The sequence below is a fragment of the Populus alba genome, chromosome 13 (assembly GCF_005239225.2).
Source record: "Populus alba chromosome 13, ASM523922v2, whole genome shotgun sequence".
Lineage (NCBI taxonomy): Eukaryota > Viridiplantae > Streptophyta > Magnoliopsida > Malpighiales > Salicaceae > Populus > Populus alba.
Genome location: NC_133296.1, coordinates 6062726 through 6080433, shown reverse-complemented (window position 1 = coordinate 6080433; position 17708 = coordinate 6062726). Strand labels below are relative to the sequence as shown.

The window sequence follows — 17708 nt, the reverse complement described above, 5'->3', positions numbered from 1 at the left end:
AAACTATGTTGCGTTGAATTTTAGATAAGTTGTTGAATTAGAGATTTTTGTGTGAATTGGTTGTAATAAGCTAATAATGTTATCAACTACACTTAATGATTTCATGCAATAGAGCATGGATTCAATAGAATTATGACGACTTACATGTTGCATTAAATTATGGATAAGTTGATAAATTTGATATTACCTTTGAATTGTTTAAATTTACTATAAATTTGGGTTAGATTTCATGCAATTGAGCATGAAAAATATCAATTAGATTTGATATCATGAATGATGTTTAATTTTGGTGGATAATGCATTGCATTAATTTTGAGAATTTCTTTGAATTTTAACAATTAGAGGTGATCCTTGTCAGGACACCACATAGATTTTTTTTCTCATAATAATTTATTTAGGTATATGAGCTTATATTAAATTCAAAATACTAGATTTATTCTTGAACGTAAATATTTATTTTAAATCATAAACGGACCATCAGTTATGAACCCATTAATACCTTTAAGCAACACCTAGACCATACAATACAGTTCACCTTAAATAAGATGCGCTAAAAATATTAATATATTTCATAGCCACAATCAATTCTTTACCCTAAAATTTCATATATTATATGTTCACAAAAGTCTTCTAGTAACCATGAATCCAGCAATTTATGAGAATATCTTGATTTTGATATCCAGTCATATCTCACACGCACTTTGCAAGATTCCAGATCATGGAAGTCATTGATATCATCAAGGTTAGGTTGTTTCAGATTCTTATCTAATGAAATTATCATCCCAATTTATGCACCAACTAAATCCATTTCCCCCTTTTCAACTCTCTATTTATAGTTTATGGCAGTTTAAAAAAATCAAACATCTGTTAATTTTTTATCTACAAATATTTAGATTAATTTTATTTTAGTCTCTAAACTTTACTAGAAAAAAGCTGATAAGTTATTATAGATAGAAAATAGTTAAATAATCCGTTGACCAACGTTGAATATTCTCAATTCAATAGTATTTTGTTTTTCAAAATATTTAATGTTTTCAAATTATCTATTTCTAATTTCTATTTCTCAAGAATAAATAAAATAAAATAAAATAAAATTCAAAATAACATAAAATTGATAAAAGGCTTAAGTTATAAGTAGATTTATAAACATACAAATTAAATATATAATTCTCAAATCTATTAGGACTGATTAAATAATCTTGTTAGACTATAGAGACTATGTTGTAGTTTAATTCTCTTTTTTTTTCAATTACTTTCTCCTTGAATGAAAATAATGATATTTATCAAAAGCTAAAAATATTTTAAAATACTATCTTTATTATTAAATCCTTGCCCCCACCTATTTATTTTTTTAAGTTATGACATTTCACTCTTAATACCTTTTTATATCCCTATACTTTATCTTTAAAATTCGTACATGGTCTTGTGTTTCAAGCAAACAAGGAACTTGTTTATTTTTATGTTTAAAAATATTTTTTGAAAACATAAAATTTTTTATTTTTTATTTACTTCAAATTATTTTTTTTGTGTGTTTAGATCATTTTGATGCGCTGATTTCAAAAATAATTTTTTAAAAATAAAAATATATATATTATTTTGATATATTTTTAAATGAAAAACATTTTAAAAAGCAACCGTAACCACACTTCCAAACAGGCCTAGCAACTGTTTTAATTATCATAGTCAAACAATAAAAACCAATACTTTTCATAGAAAAATATTTTTCATAAGCAAGTTATTTTATATATAAAATAAGTGTAGATTTAAGTTTCTATTTTCAATCCTATACCAACCTAAAATAATCATACACAATTCACAAATACATGTCTATAAACAATATAAAATATTTATAGATATATGGTTTGATATGTTCTTGTATAATTAATTAGATAATTCTTTCATCTATGATTATATTTCTAGTTGAGTCAATGTTATTCTTAGATATATGTTGAATTTATAATATATTATTCTTACAAAATTTTCATATAGTACCATCAAATTCAGTCGTGTAATTTGCACATGAAAGGCTCTCATTTATCTAGCTTGTAAGGGAATTTTAAAAGTAAAAAATAATTAAGTGCAAATCACGTAACTAATTCGATGATTTGGCTCAAAAAATAGATTAGAAACAGATAAAATTAAATTAATTAAGAATATAAGAATATTTTGAAGAATTATAATAAAGATAGATTGAGTCATTAATTTATAAAGAACAAATTATAAATAAAATTTTAATTTCAAACTGAAAAATGACATACATAAAATTAACTTAGAGATAATCACTATCATGCGCTGGTAAAGGGCCATGACTTAATTTTCTTGAGCAAAATATAACAAATAAACTAAAAAAAAAGGTGTTTGAATAGTGATATTCATTGTAGTTCAAGATTCATAAATTCAACAGTGAAGTTATGATTTTGCCCTTTCAGTCCAAAAAATTTGGCTTGGTGATGGGGTAGTAAGGTTTTTTTATTTTGTTATGAATAGTAAAAAGACAAAAATTCCCTAGGAGAAAAACAACAATTTTTAATTTTCAATTAACTGTTAAATTACTTAAATGCATTTAAAGTTTTTTTTTTTAAAAAAAAAAAACTTGCCTTTGGTCCAGGTTTATTTTTGTCTTTTTAATTTGTTTTTTTATATATATATAATTTCCTAGTTTATCAAGGATAATTTAGTCTTTTAATCAATATTAATTAATATTGAAATAGAAAAAGTTGTTAGGGCGTGTAGTCTATATATTAGCGCATGGGAGGCATCCGTACATTTTAATCTACACGTGTGACGTTATTCGGTGATCAAAATTGCCCTTCATCCATGTTGTTTAAAGGACGATCATGTCCTCTTCCTCTTAGTTTGATGTGTGCTGGCAACGGTGAAGCAATTTGTACTTGGTGAACCTTTTTTTTCTTGCCTTTTTAAAAATTATAGGTTGGTTCTTTTTATTTTTGGTATTTCAACTTCAGTTTTTATTATTTTTATTTTTATTCTTAGCTCTTTTGTGAAAATTCCTTTTCAATCGAGTTTTCCTGATCAATAACCTCTATTATAAGTTTTACGAGTTAACCCAAGTTACATGTTTATCACACTATTTCAAGTTTATTTGGGCTAGGTTTTTTTGTTTATTTATTATCCAATTCATGCTGTTAAAAGTTTTTATTTTTATTTTTAAGTTATCATGCTTTTTTTTTATATATAAATATTTTATTTATTTATTATCATTATTTTTTTATATTTAATTAAAATAGAACTAACTTATTAAATTTGATCATCACTATAATCTAAATTATTAATTATTAATTTTATTTTTTTAAAACACGCATGTTATGCGTGTTATATGTAGCCACCGTTTCTTACAAACAAACAAAAAAAACAGACCCATAGTGTAGTGAGTGTACACACACTTTCTTTAAGTGCAATGTTTTTCTAAGTAGTTGTTCTAATATAAAAAATATTTTAATATGTTTATTTTTTGAAATAGCCCGAACAAAGAATACATTTTTTTAATGTCTGTTTATTTTTATATTTTAAAAATAATTTTAAAAAGATTTAATTTTTTTTATTAAATTCAAACTAATATATTTTTAATATTTTCAAATTATTTTGATGAGTTGATATAAAAAATAATTTTAAAAAAATAAAAAAAATTATTAATATATATTTTAACATAAAAAATTATTTACAAAATAATCACAACAATGAAAAATTAATTTTGAGGCCCTGGACATGATGCATGCTTTTGTAAAGTTATAGCCTCCTTACATGACAAAATAAAAGTAGCTCAAAAAAGTCAAGAAACAAACATCCTTGACAATTGCATTGTACGATGACTCAAAACCCAATAAAAAATCCATAATTGACAGAAGACCGATGACTCTGTAAGTGTAAAGCTTCTCCCTGTTATGTCCTCTTCCTTTCATCTCTCTGAACTGAATCCATTATTGGATTTGTATTTTCTTCACAAAAACCTCACCCACATTGCCTAAACACTCCTTTTCCAAATTGGTTCGTATCATCAGACGAGCCCCTAGTTGAGAATAATTTGCAAGGTTGGAACTTGGAACAGCACGCTCCTCTTCCTCTATATCACAAAGACATGGCTACGGAGAGACATGAAAATATGAAAACATTATTTTCTTCACACACACACACACACACACACATATATATATATAAACACACACACACACACACACACACACACACATATATACACAAACACCACGGACTCATAATCACCACAGCATCTGCCAAACAGAACCCAAAAGCAATAAAGTCAGCATAACTATATGGATGGAAAACTTGTCTCCCAATATAGTACATTTAAAAAAAAGAAACTACAGCTAATCGTTTACAGTCCAGCTTCAACATACAGCTTGGTAGTTGGGAGCCTCTAGTACCCTAAGCTCTAACTTCTGGCAGATGCATCGGCGTCACAGGGGGCAATACAATAGAATGCTTCAGCAGTTTAGACATGATGCACCTTCTGCGCAATCAATTTTATCTCTTTGACCCTTTCATCTACCAATTGCTGGAGTTGCTCTTCTTGATTTGTCTGGTTTTCATCCATCCAAACACGAGCAGCTTCACTGTCCTGTGACCTGAACATTACAAATGACATCTCCGGATTATAATCACTTGGAACTTCAACCACTTTTTTCCCACTGCTCCCAGAATCTTTCCCTAAGACATCAGCCTTCACACGACTTGTGATGATTGCCACAAAATCCTCCATGTACTTGTCAACAGGATCAAGACCTAGATAAATTAGAACTTCCCAACACTGAAGAAACTGTTTCCTATTGATTTTCAAGGTTTTCCTAACATCTTCAACTGCACTTACAGGCGGGTTAAAACAAGGCACATGGGTTTTCTTTGACAGTTTTCCTTGTTTTAGATACGAAACAGTTGAGTTAACAGCATCTTGGATTGGGGCAAAGAGAAGGAGACGTTTTATGTCAACAGTGGTGCGCACATGTTGGAAGTAATCTAATGGTTCTTCAACTGTCAAGTCATAAACATCTTCCAATATGGCAACATTGCTGAGTACTTCAACAAGGTGACCACCATAACCCTTGTGTTGGTATGGAGGCAACACCAATATCTGCCATCAATAGAAGATCTCATCAATTTACTATAGAAGGTCACATGAAGTGTATTTACCTGCTCCCCCACTGAAATATTAAAATAAAATAAAATAAAATAAAATGAACCTGACTGAGCCGCAAACGTGTGCTGTCGGGGTAATGATAAAAACGATACACTGCAGTAAAACCCAACAGTTTATGTTGAGGATCCCCATGTTCATCACTTTTCTTCTGAATTAGGACATACAATTCCCATCCTGGATCATCAACATCAATGGGATTGCTACCTGAATCGGAAAATATAACTTTTCAGAATCAAACACCTGGACCGCAAGGAAGGAAACAAAAAAAATGGCATATTCCTTGACAGAGCAACGCCGGTAAAGAATTACCATCGATAAGAAGAAGAGCAAGAGGAACCAAGCGACTGTATAGGTGTCCAGCAGCTGTATTTCCTATAACCATGCGAACAACCTGACAGAGTAGGAAAGAACAGTAACCACGGCCATCTCTTTCAAGCAAACCTCTACAAAATACACTAGGAAAAAGGAAGGAAATAGAAGAACTAGAAACTGTTTATTCCAGTGTCAGCATCCAGCCCCATAGCACCCTCTTTCCCCGCCAAATAAATAGAACTGAGACAAAGGCAGTGAAAACAAAGGACCTTTTCTTTTTTTCTTTTTGGACTGATAATTAATCTTTTATATATCTCTTGTCTGTTAGTCATAAAAGCACTGTGCTTTTAATATAGATTTCAAAGACAGGAACAATCTGGGAACTGCAACAATTTCAGGAATTATGATTGTATACAGGGACTCTGCCTTGAGTGCCAACCTGTACTGCATTTAGAGCCATATGGTTAGCGAGGATGCATTAATGAGACACAATGCCTAAGGTTCTCTCCTTTGTTTAATCTCCCCTGATCTACATCCTTCCCATTGTTTCTGAATTGTGCACACAATCTACTTCAAATCAGAACTAAAACCAAACAAGCATTGTAATATTCCAGCCACTTTTCATTTCATAATTCTCTAAAATCAAATTGCAATCATTCGCAGATATTATCCAGATCAAACTCTATTAAATACCTAGTTCCCAATAAATTACCCAAGACTGAAGTTTAGGGTTTTTCTGCATTTTCCCACTCAACATAAGAGATTCCAGACAAGCCACTCAAACCATAAACAAAGCTTTAATAGCCGAATATGAAATCAAGTACCTCGACGTCTGAAGTAGCTGTCCCTAAATGACTATTGGAATCAACATGTCCATTGGAGGTTTTGTGTTGCAATATCTCTCCATCTGAGATAATGGATCTGCAAACATTTAAAATATGGAAATCATAAATCAAACAGCAGTGCAAGGACTAAATAAAAGCTTGAGTTATATGTGCAAAATATAACCATAACAAAGCACCTAACAAAATGACTCTCTGTTGAAAATGTCTGAAGGAAGTCATCTTTGTTGTCAACAAGAGTATCGGCGAAAATTCTCTGTGGGTAACAACAAACCAATCAGCAGGCCCCGAATACATAAGAAATGAAGAAACACAGTAGCATTGCAGTCATTATATACCTGAAGAGATGATTTGAGATCTGTGATACCTTTCCCCCCCTAACAACATACAATCACAGAACTTAGTAAAATTCCATTTAAGAACATAAAGCTAGAACCACCCTCAAAAACTAAACTGATCGATAACACAATTTACTCAATATATTGAATAACAAGAATGTCATTACTCACATCAGATGTGCTCTGAAACTTAATATCAGCAAATGCATGGAATGATACGCTGCTAACCCAGATGGTTATCTGTATACAAAGATATTGAACAGAATTGGAGAACAAAACATGGTAGCATAGAGAAATAATCTTGTATTGAAACTTGAGAGTGTGCATATGGGAAATAGTTAACATAAATAACATGCTCAACATGCAAAACCTGGGTAAGCAGCAATCTAGTGAAAATGTGCATTACCTTCAACCCATTGTAACCATAGATTTTCCCATCCTCGTCAAAAAAGCTATTCAAGTCAACTGGACTAATATGAAAACTGTGTGAAGCACCCACTTCTTCCTTGCTAGAAACTAAGATACCGATCATCAAGTACACATGAAAATCAAAAGAAGAATAAAAAAACAACAAATTATTAAATCCAAAATTTCAGAGGGTGCCATAAATGCAACTACACAGAAAACCAATTATCACGATAATAACTCTTCAAGTATGCAGCCATCTCAAAGTCATGAATCTTTTATTTATCAAAAAAGCTAAAGCCTGTCCAATTCTCTGCTTGATACTATTTCTAATAATGACTTAATAATGCTCGAGCAAGAACAAAGCTTATTCCCGAAGTTTCCACAAAGAGAAAGGACAAAGGGACGAAAAAACTCTTAATAGTTAAATTGCATTTCTGCTCGTACATTTTCCCAGTAAACAAAAACGAGTCAATGACACCAGCCAAACAGGTTATAAGTAGAATAAAATTCCCAAAAAAAAAACCTAGAAAGTTGATTATAACGTACCCAGGTAAATTAGGATGCACTGATTGGCCTCGATTCCAACATCTGCATCAAAGATCAACACAAATATCACTAAATTAAGCAAAAATCACCGGAAAGAGTTCGTAACCAGTGAACAAAGTTAATGGGAAATTGACTAACCGATATTGGAGAAGCCAACACGACGGCGTTTCTTAGGCTCGGAGATTGGATCGGCGGTAAGTTGTTGTTTCTGCCCCATTTCTTCTGATGGCGGGTGGGTTAGGGTTTTGAGAGCGGGAAATAGGAGAGACTAGGCGGGAAATTATATCGTACAAATGACACAGTCTGGATTAGGGCTATATTTATTGCCTGTAGCTAGCGACGTTGTGCGCGTGTGTGTCACGCGAGCTGACAAATCAGGGATTCTGTGTTTTTGGAATGCTACGATTGGATTTTGTTATTATTAGGAATAAGAAGAAATCCAAATGGAGTTTGGGTTGTTATGTGAATTATGATAGTGGTGATTATTTAAAGTAATTTTTATTTAAAAATATATTAAAATATTTTTTTATTTTTTAAAAATTATTTTAATATCAATATATTAAAATAATTTAAAATTATATAAAAAATTCATAAAAAAAATATTTTCAAAATTTAAAATAATATAATTTATATCGTCTTTCCAAACATATTTTTTATACTCCAATAATACTAGTAAATTTGCTTAATGATTTGGGTTTTTATATTTATTGATTATTTTTTTATGGTTAATTTTCTTTTATTTAGTTTTTTAATATTGACTTATTAAAAATTAATTTTTTATAATTTATTTTTTACATTATAGTCTCATGAATTAAAGAAAAATCTAAATGGGATCGTAATTTCACCAATAATGCACTGATAAGTTATTGTGGTTTTTCACAATTATTTGGTTTTTTTTAAGGTCGTTCAATATATTTTTAGTATTTAGTTTTTTTTTTTTTAATATAGTCCGCTTGAAAAACAGTCTTAATGTTTGAGTGATGCTTAATTTTTTTTTTTTTTAATATCAATTTCATTCTTCACTACAAATTAAAAACTAGAGTGCTAGAATTGAATAAAAAAAAGAAAGATATGTCAGCCATTTTTTTAAGCACTTTGTTGTCAGTACTTTCAGAGAGTTCTTTTCGATTGGGATTTTGACAAATTTTGTTTTTGGTCTCTTTACTTTTGCAATTAAATATTCTAATTCAAAATTTTATTTAATTTATTTTTTAGTATTTATTTGAGAGAAGAAAGAGAAAGAGCAAGAGCAAGAGCAAGAGCGCTGAAAAATAAAATAAAAAAAAGGGTTAATTTTTCTATATTTGTTGACAAAATAACTAAATTTGATGTCAAAATATTCTTCTACGAGTCATTGAGAATTTTTGGGGTTCTATATTGTCGGGAAAAGTAGATTGGTGTTGGGTAAGAATGATTATTTTTGGTTTGATTTGGTTTGTTTTTTTTAAGTAACAAAACTGAATTTTCTTTTAAAAAACCAAAACCGGTTCAAACTGGCCGGTTTCAGTTCGATTCGATTTTTTAGGATAAAAACCAGTTTAGCTCGGTTTTTTTCCAGTTTTTTTTAGTTTAGGTTCAGTTCGATTTTTTTGTTTTAGGCTTATAAACTAAAACCGAACCGGTCGGTTTTTTTAAAATTTTAATCGGTTTAATTAGTTTTTTTTCACGGTTTGATTTTTTTATTATTTTTTTTATTTTCTCGGTTCAATTGGGGATTGGTTTTTCTCAATTTAATTTTGTATTTTTAAATTGTTTTTTTGGTTGATATATTAGTTATGTTATTCTAAGGATGTTTATTAGTTTTATATATATATATATATATATATATATATATATAAAGAAAACAGGTTTAAAATAAGTTTTTAGATAGTAAGACACCCCCTAATTTCATGAGCACCTCTACGGTGATCGAAATTGAGGCAAAGTGGTGAAGTGTCGTCTTTTACAACAACCAACGCATTATTTTATTATATTTTTTAAAACAAAAGTTGGGCAACTTAAGGGGGGAAAATAAAATGATCCAGGCACGCAGGCCTGAGTTGATAAGCCATGCAACGAGGCTTATTTTTACAAGCCCGTGTACTGAGCCATACAAGCATGCACATTTGACATTTTATTTATTTATTTTTATATATATATATATATATATTATTTAATGTCATTTGATTTTTACTGTGTTTTCCGATAAGATTATAGAAATGATTTTTAAAATATTAAAAAGTATTTTTTTATACAACCTATTATAATTATTTTTTTTTGTTTGTTTTCTTCTATACAAATGTCAATTTAGCTATTATATGATTGATTAAAAATATAGTTTTTTTAAAAGTTATTTAATATAGTTGAGGTTCATAATTTAAATCATAAATTTGACAAATTAATCATAGTTAATTTAAATCTATAATTTTATTACTTTAATATTAAAAACAATAGCATTTTAAAATACTTTTTTATTTCAAGTTGAGTTTTGCCCATTCATTTAACACTCCTTTATATTGATTATTTTTATTTATGCTCCTCTCTCTCAATTTTTTGACTTAGTTTTTGTTAGTATTAAAGGGTTTTTTTTTTAGCATTTATTTATGCATAAAACTAGTCAATGTATTTTATTAAAATTATGCATTACATTTTGAGTTCATGGTTAATTTTATTTTTCAACTAAAAAAACATGTTAGTAATATTTAGACTTTTTTTTTTGTGTTCAATTATTTTTAATCCAAATCAAAACATAATTAAACAAAAAATACTTAGATTTTTTTTACATTTATTTTTTTTAATCTGAAACAACGTAGTTGAAAGAAATTTAACTAGTGAATACTAGTTAAGGGCCCTCGAGTTGGTTCATTTTTTTTTTTATCGTGAAAATTTCCATTATTTGGATCATGATTATAGCCTAACATCTATATACATTATTTAAAATCTTTATATGAAAAAATAATTTAACAGAGAAAAAGAATTGCTCACTAAATTAATCATTATTCATATAATAGGGAAGAGAGAGAAAAACAAATTGTAAATTCTCAATGTTCAATTATTTATATTGCTAATTTACAAATAAAAAATTGCAATTCTAAACTATAAATCTAAATATTATTATCAATTACTAAAGATAACTTATTAAAGATATTAAATTTCATTTCCTAGGAAAATAAAGGTTATCTAAAAAAAAGTATTATGTATAAGAAATTACGTATAAAGTTTGACAATTTATAATATATATTGTTTTTAAAAATAAAAATCAATGAGTTGTCATTAACTAACTAACTAATTCAACATAAGAAAATAAATGCACAGGCTTTTGCAACTGTTTTTGGATACCAAGAAAAATAATTAGAATTATAAATTGAGAAGCAGATACATATATTTGATTAAATAAATTAAGAATTATTTGTATCAATAAATACATAAAAAATATTAAATATAACCAAAGACTAAACTATAAAATTAAGAAATAAATGTAGATGAAGATAATTAATCTTGCAACATAGGTTATAGATCTAATTATGTTTAATAACTTTGTTTTTTATAATCAAAATTTTTTTATTTAATTAAATGATAATAAAAATAAATACACACATAAAAGCAATTAAACAAAATCCAAGGAAAAAATATACTATGCAAGGTTTTACAAAAAGAATGCATGCTAATACTAATATAAGAAAAAAAAATTATTATCTTATGTGAAAACAAAGTAAAAACAAAATGATATCTAATTAAAGATTAAATTGGAAAGTTGAAATATAAGTGAAAATTAAAATATATGGTCTCAAAACACGGGTCATAAACCTAATTGTATTTAATAACTTTATTTATTAGAAATAATATTTTATTTAATAAAATAATAATAAAAAGGACAAATAATAAAATTAAAGGAATAAAAATTAAGTATGGCTGGATAGAAAGAATGCCTACAAATATAAAAAAAAAAATATTTCAATCTTATTTATAAACAAAGTAAAAATAAAATGATATTCTATTAAAAAATCATAAAAATTTGTTTAATCAATTTTTTTTTAAAAAATCTCAATTAAAACTAAATACTCGCTAGGTCGGGTATCCCACACATGTGCTTAATTAATCTATTTTAATTAAATTATATTTCAATAAAAAAATAAATAAGAATTAAATCTGAAAAAAGGTTCAGCGCTTGGCTCATTATTAGAGAAGCTTGCGCGTGGGCTTGCAAGGCCAATCCCCTGTATGCTGCCTTTTTCTCCTTATGAAAGCAAATAACATGTTGTTTGTCTTATTTTTTTTTTTTAAATAAAGGCCAACGACCTGTCGTCTGCCTACCTAAAATTTGGTGACCAAAATGGTAGTTAAAAATTGAGGGACTCTTTTTTAACCTAAAAAATCATTTTTTAACTCATTCTCACCTAAAAACAGCTAATAAGCATAATTAGAACATCAAAAAACAAATTTATCAACCCAAAATACTAATAAAGGTGCAAAATAAAAATTCAAATCAGTAAGATTTTTCTTTTTCGATCCCAATCTACCTTTTTAGACAAGATTAATGTTTAAAAACACCTTAATAGGTTATACTCATTGAATAGAACTTATTCACACCACGATCAACCTTTTTCTCATTGGCATGTGGCCAATAAATGACTTTCTCTTTCCTCTCTTATATTTAGAGGCTGAGAAAAAAAAACATTTGGATTAAAACTAAAATGCTAAAAACTATAAGGACTAAAAAAAATAAAAATGAAAATAGGTGGACTTAAACATACCTTTTCACATGAATTTTAGATTGACCATTTGATTTCTCCTTATTTTACACTCTAGTTCTCTTTTGTTGGAATTTTTATTTCCTTAACAAATTTTTAGAAATTGGGCGTTAATTTGAACATAGAAAGATTCAATTTAAAAAATTGAGAAAGAAATTGAAAATAAAAGGATGTTTTTATGGATTGCTATAGTGAAATGTCTATTAGCCCTTTCTTAATATTTTCACATAAAGACAAGTAATAAATGCCCTTAAAACATCAAAAAATCAATTTATCAATAAAAAAAAAAACCTAAAATAATCCAAAAACACATAATCAAATTATTTAAAAATTCTCTCTCGACCCTGAAAGAGTTTTTTCAGGCAAGATGAATGTTAAAAAATTGCTGGTGTATATGCCTTGTAATCAATTGGTTGGGTACATTTAGCATCAACTTTGTTCATGTAAATATATTTAATTTATTTATAAAGGCTTATTTATCTTTAATAATCATCAAATATTTTATTAATGAATATAAAGTAAAGATAAAGTCACTAGGACATAAGTAATTTACAAAGAAAGTTATAAAGTTGTTATAATTATGGGGTTCAATTGCATTAAAGTATTATTCCTAAAATATTTCTAGTAAATACTATATTAAAACTATATATTAATTATAGTTGTTCAAACAGTTACACATTATCCTTTTTCTCTTGTGAAAGGAAGCAGTTGTTTTCATAAGATGAGGTATGTGGGATACTTAGAACTAATATGTGAGTGCTTGATAGATGACATGTATACTGAAATGACCTGCATGAGAATTTCATATAGAAAGATCACATGTGTCTATGATGAAAAAGCTCAAGTGATTGTTATGTGACCTTTAGACTTAGGATTATTATGTTATCTTGTATATGAAGTGTTATGTTTTGTTCATTCCATACGTTGTTCTAATAAAGAGTAATAAATAGGCAACTATCAGGTATAACATGAACTATATAAAAGTATTTAAGTAATCAATAGATAATTCATCATCATGGGTGAATTAGAGAAAATATTTCACTTGTTCTCAAATAATATTGATTATAAATCTTTTTGCAAGGTGGGATGAAATTTGGAAAGAGTTTCAGATCTTATTCAAATAATCAATAACTATAGTATTGAGAACAAACATGATTTGATAGAATAAACATATTTTATGCTATAATATCTAAATCAGAACATTGTTGATGAAAGAATAATAATTACACTAAATAATTGGTTATTGAAAGGTCAAGTCAAACCACTTACGACTTTCCTAATATTTTGAGGATCATGATAAGTTGTTAGACATTATACTTAATCTTCAAATATAAATCATTCAATTATTAAATTGGTAATAAACTAATTTGTTTAATTTATTTAATCTTGTTTTATTTAGAATTGTAATTTATATTTGGATCAACTTACTAGAATCGTCTCATCAAGAGGAAAGCTAATCTGGTAACAGGGCTCACATTGGGTGGAACCTAATGAGTCACAGACATAAGAATTGATCAGAAATTAAAATAAGACAATTACCCAGGTGTGACTTCATTGTAAATAAGTTTTAGCATGTATGTGTTTTGGGAACCCAACAAAAACATCTCAATGTGACCATTATCGTCGAATGAAACTTGTTGACACCAAGACTAACCTTTTTTCTCTTCGGAATATAGTCAATCAATGAATTTCTATCTCATCTCCCACATACATGGACTAGAGAATAAATAAAATAAATTTTTAGATCAAAACTAAAATTCCAAAAATTATAGGGACTGCAAATGAAAAAAAAAAGAGGTGAACTTTAAAGTATTTTTTCTCAAAATTTTGAGATTGGCTATGTGATTTCTTCTCGTTTTGTACTTTGATTCTATATTGTTGGAATTTATTTCCTTGAATATTTTTTAGAAATTGGTCATAGAACGATGTGATTAAAAAAAAATATTTAAGGATAAAATTAAAAAAATAATTTTGATGCCATGAATAATTATAGTGAAATCCTAGTTCTTTTAATATATTTTGTAATTTAAGAAGTTAATAGATATTAGAGAGAGAAGTGGGGTGAAATTTTGGTTTGATCATTAAGATTAGTTGCATTGAATTTTTCATTAAAAATATTTATATTTAAAATCATAAAGGAAGTTGCTAACTTATTCCTTATTATATTTAAAAATTGAATTAGAAAACTAATGTTTTTTGCAATTTTCATAATTTATTTTCTCAAGTATTTTTATAATTTTATTAAAAATCATGTTTAGTCTTCAAGTAAATTTCTTATTATATTTTAGAAATATTTTTTTTTCTGCTTACAAATATATGAAATTATAGACCCTTTCTTAGGACTTATGACTTGTAATATTAGACACCCATAATTAGTTTAATTCTTGTGGCTATCTATCTTTACTCCGAATTAAATTTCTAGTTGTAGTTTCTTTTTATTGGAAAGAAAAACAAAGAACATGTAGTATAATTGATATAGAAAATATATGATTAATCAAAAATATATATGTATGTAATTGTACAAGAAAGTTTCCTTTTTCTATAACAAATTTGTATTTAATAAAAAATAATTAAGAATTTTTATCTCTTAAAATTAGAGGTAAATAGTTGTTTGGTTTGTGAGAAAGTGAAAGAAATAGTTATTCTGATTTTTTTTTATTTGAAAAAGTCACCTTTTATTATGTTTTTTCTTTTAATTTGAAAAAAATATATTACAATTTAGTTGTTTTAATTCTTAATTTCATTTAACTTGGTCAAACATATCCTATATAAGAAAATGAATTTTAGAAACACCAATTGAAACTTTTTTGTAAGCACATAAGCTCAAATAGGAAAAATAAAAGTACATGATTAGAAACAAAATGTAATGCTCATGAACACTTGGTGTATATACTAGTATCCTGACGTGTTAATTTTAACAACCATGAGAACATGTATTCGACAGAATCTAACAAAAAAATTTTAATACAAAATTGAAAGTTTGCACACTTAGAAAGCAAAAATAAAATGTAGTAAATTTAAATAAATAAAATAAAAGGTTTGTATACCAAAAACATAATTAACTCAATTGGAAAACTAATTATTAGTGACGAGGGGTAAGCATTTTTTCCTATAAATAGACTAAACCTTTCAAAATTAACAAAAAGGGAAAGAGAACGAAAAAAACAAAGAAAAGGAAAACTTCCTGTTCAAAACACTTTTAATTACGTCCAAGAGAGAATAATTTTCTGTTCTAAAATAAATTAGAAGAGGAGTAGGAGTAAGAATGGAAAATACAATAATAATAATAAAAAAAAACATTGAAGGATTAATCACTTATACTTAAGGTATAAGATATTCCATTATCTCCTCTCTTTTTTCCCCTTCTCCTCGTCTATTTGTTTATTTGATTCACTTTATTTTTTTCATCTTGCATAAATTTCATTATTTGTATTCATTTGCATGATATTGATTATAGTTTTCCTTTATATATTTAGATAAGAGGAGCAGGAGTAAAGATGGCAATACATATATACCGAGTCTTGGGAAAACAAAAAACAAAAAAACCCTATAAATTATAGGATAAAAGAACAAACTCAGGTGACAATCATATAAAGGAAGGAAACAACACCAGGTTCAACTCCTTATCTATATATTTATCTTCACGATCAAATGAATTTAGATATCATCTCAAAACTCGTATAAGACCTCCCTAAAATTTTAGAAAGATAGTAGTTGTGAGCATTTCAAAATAAAAAGAAAAAAGAACAATAACTTTTCTTTGTTTTAAACAAGATCCATCACTAAGCTAATTTAAGAAATGTTTATCCAACATGTAATTGTTAGTGTATGTACTTCTAACCACTCGGTTAGTTATATGTGGCACTGAATTTATTCATGTAAAAATATATTTATAATTAGTAAAGTATTCTTTATCTGTAATATTCATTTATATTTAGTTAATAAATCTATAGTAAAGAGAAAGTCATTGGTACAAAAATGATTTGTAAAAAAAATTATATAGTGATTTTATGAGATTTGTTTTGCATTAAAACATTATTTATAAATATGCATAGTCAATGCTTCACTCATAGAAGATGTGAATTAAAGCTGTTGAGTGTATATGTGTGTGTGTGTGTGTTCTTTTCTTCGTGAAATGAAGCAGTTGTTTTTATAAACTAATAACTAATGGATACATTAAACTAATATGTAGGTACTTGTTAAATGACATGTGCATTGAACTAACCTGCATGAGAATCTCATATGAAGAGATCACATGTGTCTATAGAAAGACTCATGTGACAGTTATATAAGTGATCTTAGATTTGAAATTATTAAGTTATCTTATATAGAGAACTTTATGCTTTAATCTTGACTACACATTGTGATCAAGGATAACAAACAAGAAAGTATTGGTATAATATGAACTATATAGAGGTATTTAAGTGACCAATAGAAGATTCATTGTCCTAAATGTATTTGAAAAATGTTTCACATGTTTTCAAATAATATTATTGTGAAATCCTTAAGCAATGCGAAATAAGATTTGAAAAAAGTTTCAAATCTTATTCAAATAATTCATAACTATTATATTAAGAACAAATATGATTTGATAAAGCAGATGCACTCTATGCTTCAATGTTTAAATCAAAACAATCTTGTTGAAAGGATGATAATTACACTGAAAAACTAGTTATTAAAAAATTAAGTCAACCCATGTATGACTTTCCTAATATTTGAGGAATCGTGATACGTTTTTAGCTAAATGGTGCATTTGATTTTCAAATATAAATCAATTAATTGTTTAATTTATTTAATCTTGGTTTTTTTTTTTAAGATTATGATTTAAATTAAAAAATTTAATAGGTCATACGCATTATAAACCACGCGTAAGAAATTAAACTAGGATGAAAAATTAAGTATGAAATAATTGTAAACAAGGTTTAAAAATTAAGGACTAGAATTTATACATGAGATTAAAATTATAAACCTAGAAAATCAAGTAGGGACTTAATTGCATAAATTTTAAAACTATCCTGAAATAATTATCAGGGTGCAATATGATATTTTTGCCACGAATAGGATTATTAGGTTTTACCTATAAATAAAATGTCATATCTTATATTTTTTGTACAGGTTATACAATACAAAAATACATGGAAAACATAAAAAAAAAAAAAAAAAAAGTGTTAGCACTCAACACATAATAATTCATCTCTCTTAAAAAGGATTTAAGAAATTTTTAATATGATAATTCATGTAGATTATTGTTAAAGAACGGATAATTAAACAACTTATAACTTGTGACAACTCAACTTTAACGATTTCATCAAACTTTAGAAAAAATATCTAACCTTCAAATAATTTTTTTTCAAACTCTAAA

General features: G+C 27.2%; 1 protein-coding gene across 1 annotated transcript; it reads right to left on the bottom strand.

Annotated features, from left to right (window-relative positions):
- Positions 1-4264: 4264 nt before the first annotated feature.
- Positions 4265-8028, bottom strand: LOC118042441 (histone acetyltransferase type B catalytic subunit). Its single transcript, XM_035050109.2, has 10 exons — positions 7755-8028; positions 7617-7658; positions 7069-7178; positions 6834-6902; positions 6663-6701; positions 6504-6580; positions 6307-6403; positions 5480-5561; positions 5214-5374; positions 4265-5104 (listed from the first exon to the last, which is right to left on the bottom strand). The coding sequence occupies exons 1-10, from the start codon at positions 7831-7833 to the stop codon at positions 4469-4471; spliced, it is 1392 nt and encodes a 463-aa protein (XP_034906000.1). The 5' UTR covers positions 7834-8028; the 3' UTR covers positions 4265-4468.
- Between the last annotated feature and the right edge of the window lie 9680 nt (positions 8029-17708).

Bases quoted from the DNA above. Each gene is read 5' to 3' on its own strand.
- LOC118042441 (XM_035050109.2), bottom strand. From the start codon at position 7,833: ATGGGGCAGAAACAACAACTTACCGCCGATCCAATCTCCGAGCCTAAG. The intron at 5,562-6,306 runs GTACTTGATTTC...CTACTCTGTCAG, and splicing joins CAGCTACTTCAGACGTCGAG to GTTGTTCGCATGGTTATAGG. The intron at 5,105-5,213 runs GTTCATTTTATT...TATTGATGGCAG, and splicing joins CACGTTTGCGGCTCAGTCAG to ATATTGGTGTTGCCTCCATA.